Source organism: Pipistrellus hanaki, assembly GCF_964339955.1.
Source record: "Pipistrellus hanaki genome assembly, chromosome: 1".
In the NCBI taxonomy this organism is placed as follows: domain Eukaryota; kingdom Metazoa; phylum Chordata; class Mammalia; order Chiroptera; family Vespertilionidae; genus Pipistrellus; species Pipistrellus hanaki.
Window position 1 is genome coordinate 207,159,377 of NC_140503.1, and position 20,270 is coordinate 207,179,646.

A 20,270-nucleotide genomic window follows, 5' to 3' on the forward strand; every position below is an offset into this window, starting at 1 on the left:
CCTTGCCTCCCCTCCCCCACTGTAGCCCAAAGTTCCCAATCCCACTGTTAGAGACCTGGCCCTTTCCCCAGGCACAGTGGGGTCAGTGCCTCCCTCTGAGCCACCCTCCTCACTGGCAGAACGGAGGAAAGGACTCCTGAAGGTCGCAGTTTGTAAGTGGCTGGGATGATCCAAATCTGCCCTGCTCTTCCTGCTCTTCCTCAAACATGCCCCGTGTGTGCCCACCTCAGGGCCTTAGCACATGCTCTCCCCATTATGTAAGCTCCTCTGCCTTCCTGCACTGGCTCCTTCTCCTGACTTAGAGCTCATCCTCTAACCCTCACTTCAAGGAACCATGCAGATCCTTCCTCTTGCTTTGTACCCCCTTTCTCATCACACCCCCTGGTTTTATTTCCTCCCCAGCCGGCCTCTAGCACTCCCCACTTATTTATCCCGTTCATTGTCGAGCTCTAAAACCCCCTGCTAAAGGAATGCTCCCAATGAGCAGAGCCTTATCTTGCTCTTCATCCTATCCTCAGCATCTGACCTGTGCCTGCAAGGAACAGGCATTCAGATGTTTGTTGAATGAATAAGTGAGCAAACATCAGCTCCCAGCCATTACACTCAGGGGCTGGTTTTGTCCGTATGCCTTTCCTCTTCTTTCCTGTATGTGAGGCAATCATCTCTGGGAGCTTCTTAGGGTTGCTGTAACAAACACACTTATTGTCTTACAGTTCTAGAGGCTAGGAGTCTGAGATCGAGGTGCAGCAGATCCTTGCTCCCTCCAAAACCTAAAGGGGAGTAGCCTTTCTTGCCTTTCCCTGCTTCCCCGGCCCCCGGTATTCCTGGCTTCACTCCAATGTTGACCTTGGTCTTCATGTGGCCCTTTTCTCCCTGGGTCTCTGCGTCTTCACACAGCAGTCTCCTGTTTCTTCTTTTAGGATGCCAGTCATGGGATGAGGGCTCACCTGATGACCTCGTCTACACTATGTCTGCAAAGACCCTCCGTTCCAAATACACGCACATTCACAGGCGTGAGTTTGCACCCGCACTCACTGGCAATTTGGGGCTCTCACATATCTTTTTTAAAAATATATTTTATTGATTTTTTACAGAGAGGAAGGGAAAGGGATAGAGAGCTAGAAACATCGATGAGAGAGAGTCATCGATCAGCTGCCTCCTGCACACCCCCCACTGGGGATATGCCCGCAACCAAGGTACATGCCCTTGACTGGAATCGAACCCGGGACCCTTCAGTCCGCAGGCCGACGCTCTATATCTCTTGAAGGGGATAGAATTCAACTTGTGACAGAAGTGATCCATGGAACTCTAGGAAGAGTTCAAACTAAGCTGGGAGATGGGGATAGATGACTGAGGGCTGTCTACGTGTGGGATAGGCGCACCGGGTGAATGCCCAGAAATAACATTTCTGGGTGGACTCGCCCTGCGTCAGGACTCTAAGGGAACAACCCTTCACCTTTCGGGGTTTCCATCCCTGCTTGGCTCTTTTGCAGGCTGTAAACTCCTCATTTCCCAACCCTTCACGAAGTATTTTTGCGACTGAATTTGGGCTCCTGAGGAATATTAAAAAAGAACAGCTACCGGGCACTTGTTATGCGCCGGGGACTGTGTGAGCTGTCCCCTCCTGTGTAACGCTGAGGACTCACTGTGCCATCGGTCCTGTTAGTCACTGACCTTCACGTCAGTGCCCAGGTTCAGACAGGCTCTGGAGCAGGCGCACAGCTTCGTGCCGGTTGGGGTTTATAGCCAGTTCTGCCTGCAGGGAAACTTCCAGGAAACCCAGGGGGCTTCCATTCACTCTACCTGACTCAAAAGGGCCCAGCTATCATCAATGCATGAGTGCAAGTTAGGAGACGAAACAAATTAGACTAAAATTTAGTAGTAGTAGAAATCTCTACTACTCAGATTTGGGATTCTCCAATACTTAAACAGTTTTCCCTGATTTGGCTCCTTTCGTTGCTAAAAATCGCCAGGCAGTGGCCAGATTAGATTCTCAGTACCCTCCCCAAGCTCACCTCACCCTTAAGGGAGACTATGTTCCTGTGCTCTCTCCCTGTGGTCAGCTCTCAGTACATAAATGTGTGTTCTGAGAAGATATCCACGAGCTGCCCAGAGCCCTCGGAGACAGAGCGCCCTTCGCAGTAGTGGGCAAGGATGGCAGCACGGAGCCGATGGTGGTGATGCGCTCCGGGTTGGTCTTCTCTCCGTCCGGCTCTTGCTCGTTGAGTCTGGGCAGCTTGATGCTGCTGCTGACCCTGGGGCTGGCATTGCGTCCAGAACTCCATGTTGAAGATGGCCCCAGCCTGGCCTCTCCTCCTGCTTTTGCCTCATGCCCAGGCCTGACCTCTCTCTGGCCTCCACAGGAAGCTTCAGAAGCCAGCCTTGCTCCTTCTGGAGCTTTGAAACAGACTTCCGGAGCTGTGATCCCTGGAGAAGCTGTGCTCCCCTGTGGCCGCTTCCCTTCCACAAGATGCCCTGATGAGGGAGCAATTTTATTTGATAAGGAAACGCATCTGTGTCCCTGATTGTGGGGACGCTAGTGACATGGCCCCACTCTTTCCTCTGGGAGGGTCTATTGTAAACACTTCTTCCTTGGGAAGGACAGAAGTGAGCGGGTGCGGGGTGGGGGTGCAGGGAGGGTCCCAGAAATGGTGGAGTCGAAGAAGCAGGAAAAACCACTGGCATTGCATGAGCTCACTCCATCTGCAGACGCTCCCACAACCCTTGTCTTGTCTGACCCTCACACCCACCGACATAACCGACGAGGCCTCGGAGCTGAGGCTCAGGGAAGCCAGGGGACTTCCTTGTCCAAGGCTCCAGAGCCAGGGCGTGGCGGAGCTGGGATTCGAACCCGGCCTTCTAGACCGTCTGGGGCACTGCTGCTCTCAAGAGAGGACTCGGAGAATGAAAACGAATGAAGACCCGACTCCTTTTCTCACGTTGCTCGTCGGCTGCTGGACTTCAAGCTCCACGGGGGCAGGGGTGGCCCGAGCAGGGCCCAGAGAGGGTGCCCACGCGTGGGCACGGGGCCCAGACTGGAAGCAGGCATCCTTGTTGGCACGGAGGCGCCTGGAGCTGCTGGGCATGCAGGCTGAGCCTGCACCCTGCACCCTTCACCTTGCACGTGTGCACGCCCCTGGCTGAGCTCTCAGCCCTCCCCGAGCTGTGGGGGCTTCGGCTTTGCTGGGGCTCTGCTCCGGCTCTGCATGGCGGGGACCAGCCTCGCTCCGTTAGGTAGGGCCGGGCGGCAGTGCGCAGGCGCGGCGCGGCTCCGCCCCCGGGTAGGGACCTACACGGCCGGACGGGACCGGGCGCGGCGCCGCGCGGCGGCTCGGCCTGGCGGGGTCCGGGCACCCCTCCTCGCACCGGACCGGCTGGTGAGTGGCCGGGCAGGAGGGCCGGGGCTCCGGGTTCGAATGCGCGGGGCGGGCGGGGTCCAGGCGAGGAGGGGGACGGCGGCGGGGGCCGCCGAGTCGGGGCGGGACTGGCGTGCGGCCGGCTCCTGCGCGCCCACCCGGCTCCGGGCTCCGCACGGCGGGTGCAGGCTGGTGCGGGGCGGGCGGCGGGGCGGGTACCAGGGGCAACTGGTGCAAAGCGGGGCCGGAGGGCGGGGGTAGGGAGCGGGACGGGGTGCGGGGAGCGAGTGCAGGGACCCCAGGGCCCCGTGGCGTGGAGTGCGTGCGGCGCCCCCTGCCCGCCTGCCCGCCCGCCTTTGTGCCCGCGGGGCCGCGGGGTCACCCAGGGGCGCCCCGGGCCTGGGTCCGGGCTGCGGGCGCTGGTGCTGCGCGGCCGCCGGGGCCTCCGAGGCCGCCCTTGCGTTTTAAATGATGCATCTCCCCGGAGCGCCTACCGGTCCTGCAGCAGGAAGTGTCGTCAGGAGGCCATTTTTAAAGCCTCCTTCGGCCTGGAGGTGAGCGCTGACGTGTGCTGGCTCCCAGCAGTCCGGGGCGCCCCCTCCGTTCCTCCAGGAGGCCCGGCCCTCTGGCCCCCGAGACCCCGGGGCAGCCCCCTTGTGCCTGTTTGCTGTGGACTCGCCTCGAACCCTGTACCATCGGCGTGAGCGTGCCAACAATAAACTCGAAAACCGACTGGCATTGTCTTTTCTTGGGTGTTTTAGGGTGTGCCCAGGGGCTGGACGGGCTTCTGTTTGGGGGGACCTGGGCATCTTTTGCTGGGGAAGGAGGAGAGAGGATTACCCCACCCCACTCCGGCCTGCCTGTTTATCTCGGGGTTGCTGGGCAGTTTCAGGCCAGGGAAAAACGACACAGAATGCAAAAGAACGAGCATTTCATCACGGGAAGGGGAAAGCAAAGGAGAGAGTGCAAAACACTTCAGTTCCTCGCGTATGTCGGGCGTTTAACATACCCCCGACTTCCAAAAACAGGGGAGCGGCCCACCTTTATGAAACGAAATGCGAAATGCTGAGCGTTGTTTAAACACGTCTAAACCGCTAAACTGTGATAGGTTCGAACCCTTCCACATGGAAGGAGTCACCTACAATCAGACAGAGCTTGCTCTCCAGGAAGGGAAGGACTTGCCTACAGAGGAGCAGACACTGGAGTGTGTGTCTGTCTGAGTCACAGGCCCAGCCCAGCCCCGCACACAGCAGACAGCACCCGCCACGGGCTCTTTAGAAACACGCTCTGTAGAAACCAGCATCCTAGAGGCTCTGTAAGTGCTGGGAGGCGAGTAAAATGTTCGGCTTTTTAAACCGCACAAGATCAATGTTTTCTGGGATACATTTTTTTAAATTTACTTTTTATTTGGGCTCTAAAGAGAAGGAACACGTGTGTGTGTCCAGGCTTCTGCTGATGGCATTTTGAAAACGGACGGAGGAGGAGGAGGAGAAGGAGGAGGAAGGCAGGATTCTGTCTGTTAGGCCTCCTCCCTGATGTGTGATGCCGGACGAATGTCAATTTTAAAAACCCAGCAGTAGCCACGAAAAAATAAAAACATGTCTGCTTGCTCTTAAGTAAGGGGATCTGGGTCAGGTTTTGTGCAAGAGGAAGAAAAAAGAACATTTTTATGGTCGCCATAAAGGCTGGCATTTCTTTCTTTCATTCACTCATTCATTCATTCATTCATCAGGCATGAATTAGGTGTAACGGCCAAGCCCTCTGCTGTTGACTATGCCGAACAAGGTCCGTCCTTGCCAGGGAGGTTTTCCGGTCTCAGTTGTTCTCTAGCTGCCTGGCCTAGAAGGCATTTTCTTTGTTCACAGACCCAGCCAACTGCCGTTTCCAGAGTCCACCCTCCAGCTGGAAGTGGCTAGAGGTCATTTAAACCAGACACTCGTCATGGGGTGAGGGTGGAGAGGCGGCAGCATCACCTGGGAAGAATTTTAAATCACAGGCGTGAGCCCACCCCAGCAAAGGGTCATCGGAGCCCTGGGAGGCCTCATTGTCCACGTTAAGCTCCCTCTGCGACTTTGCCCAACACCCTTTTTCTGGAAGAAAAGGATCTGGAGAAACCAAGGCTGCACAGGCCTGGGACTTCAACCCAAGTGTCTGGCTTCTGTTGCAGGGCTGTTCGTGCGGGGCTGGCTGCCCCCGGGGTCTAAGTGTAGACACCGTGCCAGGGCCCAGAGGACAGACCGGATGGGCCTGGGTGCCCGAGAAGACAAGCCAGAGCCGCTGCCACCTGCCCAGAAGTCGGAACCGTGGCCAGCACAGCAGATGCTGTGACCTCGGCGCACAGCTCACCCAGGGGGAGCGTGAAGCAAAGGATTCCCATTAGTCACCAGCTGGCCGGCTCCTTGGCCTTACAAAGGCCACACAGCTTCTCCCGGCCCGTTCTCTTCCCGGAAGCAGGTAACGGAAGGTGTGCTTGGAGGAGGGAATGTATGAATCTGCTCCTGCAGGCACCCTCTGCCTGGCATAGGCCAAGGCGCTCTGAGGTTGACCGATGCAGCCGGCCACGGAGCGTCCGGATCCGATCACAGGGGTAGCTTTTACTCCTCTCCACCTCCTGTGAAAGGCAGCAGCCCCTGGCAGGTGTGGGGGTCAGGCAGTCCTGGTGCAAGCTCGGTGGGCTCACTGTGGCGGGAACATTGAACTTTCCGAGAGTCTGTTAAGTGGTGACTGTCATTCCGTACTTCACAGAGAGCCACAGTGATGATATCTCCAAGGTCACGTGGCTAAGCAAGGTATGACCCGGAGTCCACTTGCCTAATCACCTCTTTGCAGTCCGAGGCAGAGGCCTCGTCCTGCCTCCGGGCACCCGCAGGCGGGTCCGGCGTCTGAAAGGCTGCACAGGATGTTGGCGTTCTTGCCGCTCCTGCACGTACCCTGCACCTGTCTTGCCAGGTGCTTGTTCTCAGCCTCGGCTGCCCCCAGAACCACACCGGGGGCCCAGGCAGCATTCATTTGGAGCCTCCCGGGTAATTTGGCACACAATAGGGTGACCAACCATCCCGGGGACCTCTTTAAAAAAATGAGTTTCACCTCCTGCACCTATTCTGAAACGTGGGCACCCTGATGCCGGCAAGGTTTAAGCATCACTGATTTTCAGGGAGGTATTTCAACTGTGTTTGATTATACTTTTTATTAAACTCTTCATTTCCTTCCGTGAAATAATTTTTCCTAAAGGCCCAAAAAAAAAAAATGACAAATACAAATATGTTATTTCCTTAGAGACCCGAAGTCACTAGCTATTTAATAACAGAATTTTGTACTATTCCTTGTAAAGACTGCCTTGTTTTATATCTTGTATTTTTTAATTCCATCAAGAGCATACTTGCTTAATGTTGATGTTTCCACATATAGGATTCTAAGTTGTAGACTTGAACTCTAGCATTATTCATAGCCTTTTTTTTTTTTTTCCAAAAGGTTTCCTGTTAAACTTTCTTTTTAAACTATGAAAACTGTTGTCGGAAGTAGTCTTAGCTGATGTACTCAACGGCATCAGGTCCAACCCAAAGTAACTCCTTGATAGGCAGTGGGGCTGGTGTAGATCCTCACCCCCTGCTATGGACCTGCCTCCAGACCTCTCTCTCTTCAGCCCCTTTGTTCAGCAGAGTTTCTGCTTCCCTGCAGAGCACTGGACTCTTCTGTGTTCCAAGGAGTCTTACAAAAATGTAGATTTCTTTGACAAGACGTACTGACTGCCAAGGTTACTTTCTGTTTGCATAGACACCTGTCCCTCACACCAGCCATGTAAATCAGGCATCTTTATCCTCAGCTTACACACGAGAAAACGGGCTCAGAGAGGCTAACAAGTCAGGCATCGCACAGCTATGGAGTCAGAGCCTACGTTTTGGCCCTTGTTCCTGCCATCCAGGGTCGTTGCTGTCCCTGCTGTTAGTGACACTCGCACTGGATGGCGGAGGCATCTGAACGGGCTCTCTTGTCTGGCCTCCAGCCTCTCGCCCGGTTCTGGGCCCCAAGCAAACCGCACGGTTTTAGAAGGAAAGCTAGGGTCTCCATGGGTGATATTTGTCAGCAGCATTTGAGAAAAAATTTGTCATCAGAATGGCCACCAATTTGTAGTTCAGTCATTTTTTTTTTAAATATATTTTATTGATTTTTTTACAGAGAGGAAGGGAGAGGGATAGAGAGCTAGAAATGTCGATGAGAGAGAAACCGACCAGTTGCCTCTTGCACACCCCCTACTGGGGATGTGCCCGCAACCAGTATATGCCCTTGACCGGAATCGAACCCGGGACCTTTCAGTCCACAGACCGACGCTCTACCACTGAGCCAAACCGGTTTCGGCTAGTTCAGTCATTTCTAAGTGTAAAGAAGTTTGGCAAGTATTTCCTTCTGTAGATCCATTTACCATTCAGTTCAATTCTGATTCTTTCTAATGGTCTGAAGGAGATTTTGCTGAGTGAGGCAAGTTTCTTCTTGAACGCCATCCTACTAGCGCAATATTACGTTTACACACTTAACGTTGGATCCCTAACTTTGGGTCCCCTCCACTCTCCTCCCCAATCAGGGATTAGCTGTCTACATGCTCTGGACACTGGGGAAGGACAGCTGTCACCAACCAGGGGTGGTCCAGGGGTCTGAGAGGTTGGCAGCCGCTGGGGTCGGGAGGTGTACAGACAGAGCAGCCTTTGCGAAGGCTCAGCCCTCAGAGCAGCAGGCGCAGTTTGTGAGCACCTCTGCCACCAGGCTGAGTGCTTTGCCTACGTTACCTAGTTGGTTTCTCTTAATTACCCTTGAAGTTTGGTGCCCTCAAAGCCCGTTTCCTTGCCTGGCGATGCAGAGAGAAGTCACCTGCCTGAGGTCCCAGCACAGGGACAGATTCGGGGCGGGCCTGCAGACCTGCACCTCCATTCCAGTTGCTCTCCATGGGCTCACAGCTGCTGCCCCGCCCCCGGGACAGGGCGGCAGGAGCCACAGTGGAAGGCTTTCTGGAAAGAGCTTCCTAAATTTGCTTCTCCGTCCAAAAAGGAAGCAGTTGGCCAACTAATATGGATTCTGGTGGGCATCTCTCACCAGCAGAAATGTCTATGATACAATTGACGCAATTGGCCAGCTGCTTTTCTTACTGTTCACATGACCATCCCGCATGGAAACCCAGTCGTTGCTCCAGGGACATGGCACAGCTCACGGGCTTGGAGAAGACAAGGCAGTTTAGGAACTGACTTCTGTACAAGTTGTGGTTAGAGCGTCTTCTCTGCAGTGCATCTAAGCACCTGTCCGCCTCTGCCAGGCAGGCTGGAGGGGTGGTCTTGCCCCAGAGGTAAATTCTCTCTTAGGCTGTACAACCAAGCAAATGTCATTAACATTATAAAGTGAGATTCAGTGTATATTCTGGAGAGAACCATTGCCTGACATCTAAGAAGCCTGTTAGCCCCCTTGACAGGTTTGGTGATAGGCATAATTTCATAAAAAGTGGAAAATAATATGTTTAAATGTATTTATTTATTGCTTTCAGAGAGGAAGGGAGAGGGAGAGAGAGATAGAAACATCAAGGATGAGAGAATCATTGATCGGCTGCCTCCTGCACACCCCCTACTGGGGACAGAGCCCGCAACCTGGGCATGTGCTCTTGTCCAGAATCGAACTTGGGACCCTTCAATTCGCACACCAACGCTCTACCCACTGAGCCAAACTGGCTAGGGCTGGAAAATATTTTAAACAGTGTCTGATGTGTGAGGAACTTATCTAAGCCCTTGTAGTCACATGAGCACAGTTCCTTCTCACTGCGGCCCTGCGGTGGAGGTGCTATTACTGTCTGACCAGGAATGGACAGTCCGCCCAGGCCACCTAGGAACCTGCCGGGCTGGGCATCAAAGCCTGTAATCTCATTCCAGAACCTGTAGCTTCAAGAGCCGTCTCGCTAGTATTCTTCTAATTCTGAATATTTAAGGTTTGCAGTATTGAGAAGCCAAATGCTTCCTTCTCAATAAGGAATGTTATGTACAGTGCTGTCCTGGTTTTTACAGCCCCCAGTGTCACTGAAGCGGTTCTTAAGGGCAGTATCGGTTTTTCACGTGTCCCCTCAATAAACTTCTGAGAAACCAGGACAAGGGAGCTCACGGTCAAAAGGAAGACCCACCAGCAGCAGGTGCTGTGCGTGGGCCTTCAGGAAGGGCGGGACCGTGGGGGGCAGTGCGTGGGTGGCACCATGTGGCAGGGCCTGGCTGACGCACAGGCGATGCCACGTTAAAAAGCTCGCTCTGTGCTGTTCAGAAACAGGCAACGTACTCGTAATGTAAAGACCATCTTACTTACTGTGTCAAAAGCTAATTAACACTGGCCCAGCTGGTTTGGCTCAGTGGCTAGAGCACCGGCCCCTTGGACTGAAGGGCCCCAGGTTCTATTCCGGTCAAGGACATGCACCTCGGTTGCAGGTTCCCTGGCCCGGGGTGCGTGCAGGAGGCAACCAGTCAATGTGTCTCTCACATCGATGTTTCTCTCCGTCTCTTCCTTCCACTCTCTCTAAAATTCAATGGAAAAACACCCTCGGGTGAGGATTAATAACAAAAGAAGTTAATGCTAAGTAGTGTCCATGTTTTGAGAGCCTCCCTAAATTCTCTAAAAGAAGGTTTGTGGTAGTCTGGAAGGCAGGTGGACACGGACAACGAGGGCGACCGTCATTTATTGGTGCCTTCTCAGTACCAGGCACACGGCCCTTTAGCTGCCAGGTTCAGTGCAGTCCTCGGCCGGCTGGGCAGTGAGTTGCCAGGAGGACCAGCCTAGAGTGCTTGCCCGGGAACCCAATAGAGCAGGTTCCTGGAGGGGAGGGCGGGGGGAGCCCGTTGCCCAGGTGCGCCTGCCGCTGTCCACGAGGAAGTACCCTGGTCAAAGCCGTCCTGTTCTCCCACTCGGTCCCTTCATCTCTGACCAGGGTGTTACAGCCGAGGGCCTCCCCGCTGGACTGGCCACACACGTGGCGAAGGCCACAGAGAACGTCTGCTTGCTGTCAGAGAGCCTGACTCTTCCTCCCGGGCCTCAGGGAAATGCCGGGGAAAACATTGCGTTGCTTGGAGAATGCTGTCGTCACCACGCCAACAGCTTCTCTCATAAACTGGGCTTGCCAGTCACAGCCTGAGCTTCCTATGAGCTTCAAGAGCCATCTCGCTAGTATTCCTCTAAATCTGAATATTTGAGGTTTGCAGTATTGAGAAGCCAAATGCTTCCTTCTCAATAAGGAATGTTATGTACAGTGCTGTCCTGGTTTTTACAGCCCCCAGTGTCAGGAACTGACTTCTGTACAGGTTGTGATTAAAGTGTCTTCTCTGCAGTAGGGGACAAACTCATTTAAGCACCTGTGGGTTTTTATTTAAAATCACTGCTGGGACGGTTTTGCATAGTCACCTCCAAAGGGACCCTGCGTTCCCCCAGCTCTGCGGTGGATCTGCTCATTCTCTGGGTCCTTCCTCTGTCAGCACCTGCTCACTCCTCGCTAATGTGCATGCTCTCACCGTCCAGTGTCTTGGGGTGGTCTGTCTTTAGCGTTAGGAGGCATGACACCCCCACATTTTAAAAGGACTTGAGAGAAAAGGGCAAAACTGTCTTCCGTGGCTTTTGAAGCCTCTTGGCGGCTGAGAAACAGAAAAGGTGCCAACAATCCCAGTTTGGATGATGCTTCAGGCACCTCGTTACACGATTTCTTTGGGAAGTTCTTAGGGTCAGCGTGCCAGGGGTTCGGCTGGAAGAGTTGGGGAGCCAGCTGTGCCAGGCGGGCCTGTTCGTTTCCTCTCCTCTCTGCTGTTTGTCTCTCTCCCCGTCCCTTCTCTGGAAAGAGCAGGGTCCTGAGGCGGGCAGATATTTGAGCAGGGCTGGGAACTGAGGGCTGGGTGAGAGGAGGTGTGCGGGGTCACAGCCAGGCTAGGTAGGGGACTAAGTCATTGGCAGTTGCAGCGTCGGGATAGAGGAAAGTTACCAGGAGGCTGGATTCAGTCTCATTTAAGAGTCAACGAGAACTGCTCGATGATAAAATTAGCCCCTGGACAGGAAAGGAGTTTCGTGGCACCATCGGAGCATCAAGCGCATGGGCAGCTGGTGGAGATGTTGTGAAGCTGGGTGTCCAGTGCTGATGTCCTTATTACGCTTGTCCAGCCTGCTTGTGCGGGCAGGTGCTAGGCCAGATCCGAGCATGCTGGACTTGTTTTCTCTCGACCCTGCAGAGCCTCTCAGCCCTTGTATGGCTTCTGGCCTGTCAGTGCCCCAGGAGGAGGCTGCCAGTCACAGAGTGGACACTGCGTGCCCTGAGTGCCGCCCACACTGAGAGAGACGCCACACACAGAGAGGCCCCCCACACTGAGAGAGCCCCTCACAAAGAGATCCCCCCCACACTGAGAGGCCCCCCACACTGAGAGGCCCCCCACACTGAGAGAGGAGCCAGACGTAAGCAGTTCTCCCACGGAGACCTGTCCTCAATTCCAGTTGCCACTGAAAAAATTGAAGCCCAAAGGTTTAAGTGGCGTGTTGTTTTTTTTTGTTTTTTTTTAAGGTCATAAAAGAAAGGCTTTTAACAGACCCCAAAAACAGACTGGTTTTTGCTCAGTCCTAATTGTGAATTCAGGGGAGGAGGGTGGTATTTAAACATAACCAACTTTTTATATAAAAGTGGTCGCTGTGTTACATGCACTGTGGCACTTGCCGTGGAAAATCCCCCTCCGTGTCCCAGCTGGGCCCTCTGCCCCATCCCTTCACCCTCAGCAGCTGGAGAGGCCGGAGCTGAAGTTGCCATATTGACCACGTCCCATCCCCACTCTGCTCTCTCTGGCTCTTTCCCACGCGAGGGAGAGGCCACATCCTCTGAGGCTGCTGTAGACCCTGCCTTGGCTAGTCTCCCACTCCCCTGCTTGCCTCTAGTTTCCCTTCGCTTCCCCTCCCGCTCCTTCCCTCCCTGCTCAGCCCCTTCCTGTCCCTCACGTGCCCCAGGCCCACTTCCCACTGACCACTGCTTCTCTGCTTGAGATGCCTTCTCCCCAACAGCCCCGTGCTCACTGCCTGGCTGCGCTGGGGTCTCTGCTCAGAAGCCAGCTTCTTGGGGGTGGGGAGAGGCTTTGCCAGCTCTCTTCACCTCCACGCCAGCCCTGAACTTCGTCACAGAGTCACTCCCTCTCCCTCTGCCCGCCTTTATGGTCTTTTGTTCCCAATTACTGTCTGACAGGTACACCACCTGCCTCCCCACCCCCTGCCCTCAGGAGGCAGGGACTCGTTTGTTTTTGCTCACTGCCCTGCCTGGCACTGTTCTCGTAGAGGCTCAGGAAGATGCAGGAGGAACGAATATCTGTCTGCCCAATACTGTCAGTATTGACTTAGAACTCGTGGAAGCAAGTGGAGTGTGCGTGAGAGATTGGGTCCACGCGAATCGTTAAGCTGTAATGCAGAAACGAACGGGTACCCGATCCAAGGCCCCAAGGCACCACTTGAAGACTCGCATGTCTAAGAGCTGAGCGACAGCGCGCACTGTCCCAGCTGTCAGTGAGGCCGGTGAGAGTGTACCTGGGACATGGCCAGGATGCCCTCCACGACACTGAGAAATGATTGTCACTGAGGAAAGGTTCTCTGAGGGGCCTCCATGCTTTCCTTACTCCTTGTTTATGGTCACAGTGGGTCCAAGGCAGTGGTCGGCAAACTCATTAGTCAACAGAGCCAAATAGCAACAGTCCAGCGATTGAAATTTCTTTTGAGAGCCACATTTCTTAAACTTCTTCTAACGCCACTTCTTCAAAATAGACTCGCCCAGCCCTTGGTATTTTGTGGAAGAGCCACATTCAAAGGGCTAAAGAGCCGCATGTGGCTCGCAAGCCACACGGGTCTAAGTGATGAGCATTAGAGACTGATTTGAAAATATTTGCAAGTTTACATTCCTTAATTTGCCAGCTCAGTTGCATTATGTGTTACCATCCATGTGTCTAAGATCCTATGCTGAGATTGAGCATGCATTCCCAAGGTCATTGAGATGTAGGGTAAGTTTGGAAATAGCTCAGCTAACTCTTAATTTCACGTGTTCATTACGGTCTGGTTTCTCTTTTCCCCTTTAGTGTTGCCTGGAATAGCAGAGAATTGGAAGCAGTCATATCTGAGGACCGGGCATCTATGTTGTGGCATTTTAAAGAGATAACTCAGGATGCCCCCAGGAAGGAACCACGCGCCTGCCCATCAGAGCTGGTTGAAGGCTGCCCCGGAAGGATTCAGTCACGTGAAGTCCGCCTGGATCCCCGTGGGCTGTGCCTGGAAATGCAGCTGAGAAGATGAAGGACATTGGACAGCAGTTATTCAGTTCACAGGTACTCGATGGACATAACTCTCTGACCATGTCGCCTCGACAACCTCACGCTAACAGAGCCACTCGGCCGGACAGACAGGAAGCTCAGGCGGCTTTGTATCAAGGCTCCGAGGCCGAGGCCGCCGTGATGACCTCGGCCATGTGTGTGAAGTGCAAGACCATTCACCAGGTCCCTCTTCGGGATTTGAAAAAGGAGCCGGGGCAGAGCTACCAGGAGGACAGCTTCGTGTGCTTCCAGTGCAGCTTTGGCGTGGCCTCTCCCCACTTTCCCTTCGGGAGCAGCGATCCCAGCGCGACCCACGTAGACTCCGCCGCCAGTCCCGGCAATAACAAATTCAAGGTAAGGAACTTTAAACCGGGCAAGTACTATTGCGACAAGTGTCGCTTCTCCACGAAGGACCCTCTGCAGTACAGGAAGCACATGCTGCAGCACGAAGAGATCAAGTTCATCTGTTCTCACTGCAGCCACATCTCCTACACGAAGGGGGAGTTCCAGAGGCACCTGGTGAAGCACACGGGCATCTTCCCTTACCGGTGCGAGTACTGCGACTACGGCGCTATCCGGAACGACTACATCGTCAAGCACAGGAGGCGGGTCCACGAGAGGGCCGGCGGGAAGCGGCAGCCCAAGGCCGGGGCCAAGCTGGAGCCGAAAAGGACCGGCGCGTCGAGACAGAGCGCGGAGCTCTCCAAAGCCTCCGAGCCGGGCACCGCCCTGCCCAGCAGGCTGTCCGACCAGCTCTCCAGGTTCTCCCTCCAGACGAGCAGAGACCGGGTGCGCAGCATCACGCTCGTGCCCGAGCCGAAGGACCACCAGAAAGACGTGGTGTGCATTCCGAACGGAGGGACCCTGTCGGAGCCGAGCGAGGTCAGCGTGTTGGAGAACAAGAGCGTGGAGGTGGAGGTGCTGTCCCCGGCCTCGGAGCCCGTGCAGCCCGGGATGCCGCTGACCGTGGTGGCGCCAGCGGAACTCGTGGTCCCCGCCAACTGCTTGGCCCAGCTGATCGACGTGAAGGTCGTCAACGGGACCCAGCAGCTCGTTCTGAAACTGTTCCCTTTGGAAGAAAGCAATGGCCTAGAAGCTGGCGGGGGTGACGGAGGTCATGCTGAACGTAGGACTAAAGAGAAGGGTTCGGATGAACGAGGGAAAAGGCTTCCTGCGGAACCAACCAAGGCACCGATGACGGAAGGGGTTGCTGGAGAACCGGGCGGCCTTGACAGCCTTCAGTCAGCTCAGAAACAAGTTAAGAATGTGAAATGGTCTTACGACGTGTTCATGTCAGATCCTAGTGTGTACCCCTGTGGAGAACCCCTTCTCAAGCCTGCAAGAGTTGAGGATTTGCAGAGAAAGAGTCATATGTATCCACACACAACTGCCCTTCCTCCCGTTGCCTTAGAAGGTCACTCTCCATCCTCTATAGCGAACAGCAGTGTTCTGTGTGGCCTTGGCGCTGCCCCTAATCCTTTCCCATATAAATCTGCTGTTTCTTTTACTGAAGACGGGAGCCATTTGCACAGGGACCCCCAGAAGCTCCTTCCTCTGGCTGCATCACCCGCAGCCATTTCCTTCTCTGGAGAAAGGGGATTTTTGCCCGTCAGTAAAAACGACTTGGAATCTAGAAGCGAGATCAGTATTCCTGTGAGAATGGTTCCATCTTCTAGGAAGCTGAAAGACAACCAGACAGAGGACTCTAAGGCAGTTTCAAATGCAGGCCAGATTTCTTCTCATCATAAAAGTGAATATTTACACATAAACATAACAGGAGAAGACAGGATTAGATCTCAGCAGCCTGGGGATAAGCTTTTGGAGATAAAGAAATCTGAAAGGACTAATGACTCTTTCAGTGGCCCAGTCATTTCATCAGTATTTTCTCTGAGCTCCGGGTCTGAAGACGTCCCTGAGGGCGTTAAGTGGAATCACTCAACATCCAAAATAAAGTCAATGGAACTCCTACGCAGAAGGATCGCTCAGCTAATCGAATCCTGTGGCAGGCCTCCCTCTCTGGCTGCCAGTAATGCACACCGTCGTTCCGTAGGGCAAGCATCAAAGGGAACGCCCAAAGCTAGCCCTGAAGGTATTCAAGAAATTAACCTGGCATTTACTGGCCCTGGCTATGCCACACACACTCTCTCCAAACCTCAGGACCATATTGGTGTTAGTAGACAGCTTACCCGTCAGCACATATATCCACAGTTTGTAGAAGGCAGCAATGGGAAAACCGAAAGCCAAGTTGCTAGGAAGGCTCATGTTGCGACTCCAGTGTTGATCCCCAAAGGAGCTGTGTTGAGGGTTCTTAATTCCTCTGAGGACGCCCACATTATAGAGGCTACATGCGAAGCCCCCGTCAGCATCCCGTACAGTGAGACACAGTTAAAACCCATTCCGTTCTGCCCCGTGAAGCAGACAGATTCAGACTTACAGCCTTCAACAAGAGAAAGTGGACCAATAGAAATGTCCCATAACCTTGACACATCTCTCCGGCCTAAACCAAGGAAGGAGAGTGCTGCCGGGAGCACCATCCTGAAAAAAGCTGGCCCCATGCATGGTCCACACGGAAGCAGTGAGTTGAGTAAGCAAGGAAGAGTGCCCTCAAGAAGTCTTCCTGTCAATAAAAATAAAACCAAGCAAGTACATTCATCCAAGAAGAAAAGCAAAATGCAGGCCGACCCTGGCCTCAGTCTCAAGGATCCTTCAATTTTCCAGGTTGCAAGACAGCTTCGACTGATAGCTGTGAAACCGGACCAGCTGATTAAATGCCCCCGTCGGAACCAGCCCGTCATTGTGCTGAACCATCCTGACGTTGACTCACCGGAAGTGACCAATGTGATGAAGGTAATAAACAAGTACAAAGGCAATGTCCTCAAGGTCGTCTTATCGGAGAGGACCAGGTGCCAGTTAGGCATCAGACGGCATCACGTTCGGCTGACCTACCAGAACGTGGAGGAAGCCAATCAAATCAAAAGGCAAATGATGTTGAAAATGAAACTTAAAAAAGTCCACAAAAACAACTACCAGGTGGTGGATTCCTTGCCTGATGACTCACAGTGTACATTTAAGTGCTGGTTTTGCGGACGGCTGTACGAAGACCAGGAAGAGTGGATGAGTCACGGCCAACGGCATTTGATAGAAGCAACTAGGGATTGGGATGTTCTTTCTTCCAAGGGCAAATAAGTGAAAAATTGGTGTTTGAAGCAAATTGGTTTTTTTTTGTTTTTGTTTTTACTTTTAGTTTATTCCGGTTAGGGTTGGATTTGTTGTTGCTTTTTCCATCCCTGACTCAGGAGAAATAGAGATTATAGGAACGGGAGGACCATCCATTGTTCAGATCCTTTGAAGGAATGTTGAGAACCAGGTAACTGGTTTCTCCTGATGTATGACTGGAACTCGGAAGGCATTTGAAGCCTCTGAAAGAGTACGCACAAATTTATGTACATGCATTTTTTCTGGAGAGAAGTGAAACTTGCACCAAATTTTCAGTGGGATCTGAGACCTTTCTGTTTAGCAGCCCAGTTTCTGAGTGGATGCAAACCTCTTGTTATCCAGTGAGAGGGTGAGTTTAGAGTGTGTTACACATGCTCATATCCCAGAATGCTACTGATCAGTTAAACCCATGGTGGTGTGCTCATCCACTTTATCTTTGCATTAACTCGTTTCCTGAATATTTGGTACATAACGGAAATTATATTTTCTACTGTTATCTTAAATTTGGTTACAGAAAAGTGGCCATTCTTTTAAATCCCTCACCCCCTCCATCATCCTTATAAGGGTTCTTTACAGCACAGAACTGTGCTTTTTGGGACTGTTTGAAAGAATGATTGTCAAGTTTTGCCTGAATTTGCTCCTTCCACAGCGTGTGTTAAAGGAGAAAGGAAACATTTTCAAGCTTTTGCGTTCTTTCTTGAACATCTCAACTTAGGACAATTAGAGAGGGAATGTGCCTTTTTGCAAAATAAAATAGAAATGGTCACAAAGGGGAAATATCTCAAATTAAGTCTTTCGTTTGTCCTTACCCCTCTCATAAGCAGAGTAGCCAGTTAAAAATGTGGCTAGGCGGGCCTCTTACAGCGTAGACTACACCTGGGAAGATAATGCAAGGTCAGATTATGGAGGCAGCTGTGACTTTAAGATGACTGAGAACTAACTCTTTCACTTGGGAATTAACTCTCCATCCATCACGCAGGGCAGACAGACACTGCCCTCCACCCCAGGCTGCAGCCTTCTCTCCTTTGCCATTTCTCTTACTCCACAGGGGCCTGTTCGGACAACTCCCCACTCACCGCCCATCCCTTTGCTTTTGTGCCTTTGAGGCCCCTTAAAAGCTGACCCTCGTGAAAATACTACAAATGGGCATGAATCAACAAAATGCAAACGTCCCACCATCTTTATTAAGATTATAGGAACGCTCTCCTGGGTCTTCATTGACGGGGACAGTGTGCTTCTAACTGACCTTTGCCACGGTCATGCTTTCCCCGTTGCTCGCTTTGCTAGGAGGCAACTCGGAACATTCCTGCCCCCCTCTCCATCTCCAGGTGTCAAGACCGGTGCTGAGCTGACAGCACCTTCGTGGGCATCAGAAACAGCCCGCCCTCTGCCGCTGGGGCTTCTTGGGCAATACTCAGTTGGCAGATGGAGCTTGGACTGCATCTTAGCCCTTCCTTGCCCGCTCCGCTGGGCCCCAACCGTCCTGCAGACGGCGAATGGCTCAGACACACGGCAGCCCGGCCCTTCAGGCCGGTGCTGCAGGCATTCGGGCCGGTGCTGGGGCAGGGAATGCCACTGGGGCTGTCACAGGTGAGGAAGATGCGAGAGAGATTCCTGATGACCGGGTAGTCAGATGAATATTTCTTTTTCCCCACAGGGAAAGTCTTAGATTACCTCTGATGGGGGGAGGGGAAGGTCGGTATTGCAGTTCTTCTGTGTCATTGTTTCTCATGACAGTAGTTAACATGTCTTCTATGTAATTTGGGACATGATCCCCGAGTTGGTTCATTGGTTAATTTTTGTTGAAATTTGGATTGTTTATGTGTATATATATATGTGTATGTACACATATCAGTATTTTTTACCATATGAAAACTAATGCCTAATTTTCTGATTTCCTATTTTATAATGAAATTAGGTGGTTTGGGAAATATAAAATGTTTTATATTCTAGAAATAACTTATTTTGGAAGTACCTTTTTATAATGGTCTGATCTCACTCGGAGCAATGGAAGCACGGTGGAGAGTGGGTCGGATTCGTGGGAACAAACGGAGCGGCCACCCCGGCGACCATTCCATCACAGGCCTCGGTCCGCGCATTTCCGGTTGGGGCGTTGTGAGCAGCGGAGCCGCCTGCCTCGCTGCGTGCAGAGACCAGGCGCAGGTTTGCCCGTGCGTGGGTCCGAGCCCCTCCGACATGAAAGGAGCCTCCCGAGGCACTTGGAGAAGAGAAGGCTGCGATTCTCTTCCTCCTCCTATACCTCACTACACAGTCGCGTCTTTCTGGAAAGCGCAGACTGGCCTTTCGGGGGAGAGAGCCATGAATTGGGTCAGTGTTAAGTGTCAACATGAAGTATTCACACTTTGCAGCATCAGCCCTTTGGCAAGTATTACCTAAAGCAGCTTACACCCCTGTACGGAGCTCCCTTCCATGAGGGGGTTCAGAATGACAGTGCTTGTCCCGGAATCAGGAAGGCTCCTGGGAGTCGTAAAAAGTGAGGCCGAAAGGCTGGCTGTCCTCCCCGTGGGAAGAGCCTGAGGAAGTAGCTCGTTAGCGTGAAATGCACTGTCCTGTCTTTTCTAACGAGATTGGAGCAGAACTGGGTTGAGGATTTGTGTGCTCTTTCTTGCCATGATTTTGAAGGACCTCCTTTCACGAAACTTGACTCATAGTACTTACCAAGGACATCATTTTACCCTTCTTGTTAACCCATTTTCTTTTGGGGAGCAGAAATGAGATGATATTATATTTATGATATGACAGAGAGAAAGTTGTTTGTTTTTTCTAATGACTTCATAGATTCTATTTTACTCACATTCCCCCTCCCCAGCCCCAAACAATGTTGTGAGCCCCTGTTCTGGGCCAGGTGCTGTTGAACTAAATGGAACGCAGTGTATTAACCCTCGAAAGCCCCTGCCTCCTGCTCGGGGACCCCCTGTAGAAGCCGTCCCCGGAGGTGAAGGGGTGACGCTGCCCCGCCTGTCAGAGACGGCGTGAACCTGTGAGCATCAACGTGAGAAAAAAGAAAACCTTGCCCAGCCCGTTCCCAGCACCCCTAGAGGTTCTGTGTTCACAGTGTGCGCTGCTGCGCTTCGGAAACGTTTATATAGAGATTTAGAAGTTGGAGTAAATTTTGTTAAATAAAGCAACTGTCAACATTTCTCGGCCCTTTCATTTCAAATGTTTCTTCCTTGCACAGCCTGCCTGCGCGCAGTACATTTCTGACCCACGTACAGTCCAGGCAGCGTCACCGTACACAGCGCAGGGGCCGTGCTTCCCCCGGGGTCTGTTCTGCATTCCATGTCCTGCTGGCTAGCTATGCACCCTGAGAGGAGGCCAAGTGACTTGTTTTTATTAAATATGTTTTTGTTGA

General features: G+C 52.8%; 1 protein-coding gene across 2 annotated transcripts; it reads left to right on the top strand.

Moving 5' to 3' along the window:
- Positions 1 to 3,273: 3,273 nt before the first annotated feature.
- Positions 3,274 to 20,057, top strand: ZNF518B (zinc finger protein 518B). 2 transcript variants are annotated; one of them, XM_084905070.1, is made up of 3 exons: positions 3,274 to 3,377; positions 5,524 to 5,810; positions 13,451 to 20,057. In XM_084905070.1, exon 3 carries the CDS (start codon positions 13,661 to 13,663, stop codon positions 16,865 to 16,867), a length of 3,207 nt encoding a protein of 1,068 aa, XP_084761196.1. In that variant the 5' UTR covers positions 3,274 to 3,377; positions 5,524 to 5,810; positions 13,451 to 13,660; the 3' UTR covers positions 16,868 to 20,057. The 2 variants fall into 2 exon arrangements, with proteins under 2 accessions (XP_084761196.1, XP_084761197.1); XM_084905071.1 differs by lacking the exon at positions 5,524 to 5,810 and having other exon boundaries at positions 3,302 to 3,377.
- The last annotated feature ends 213 nt before the right edge of the window (positions 20,058 to 20,270 follow it).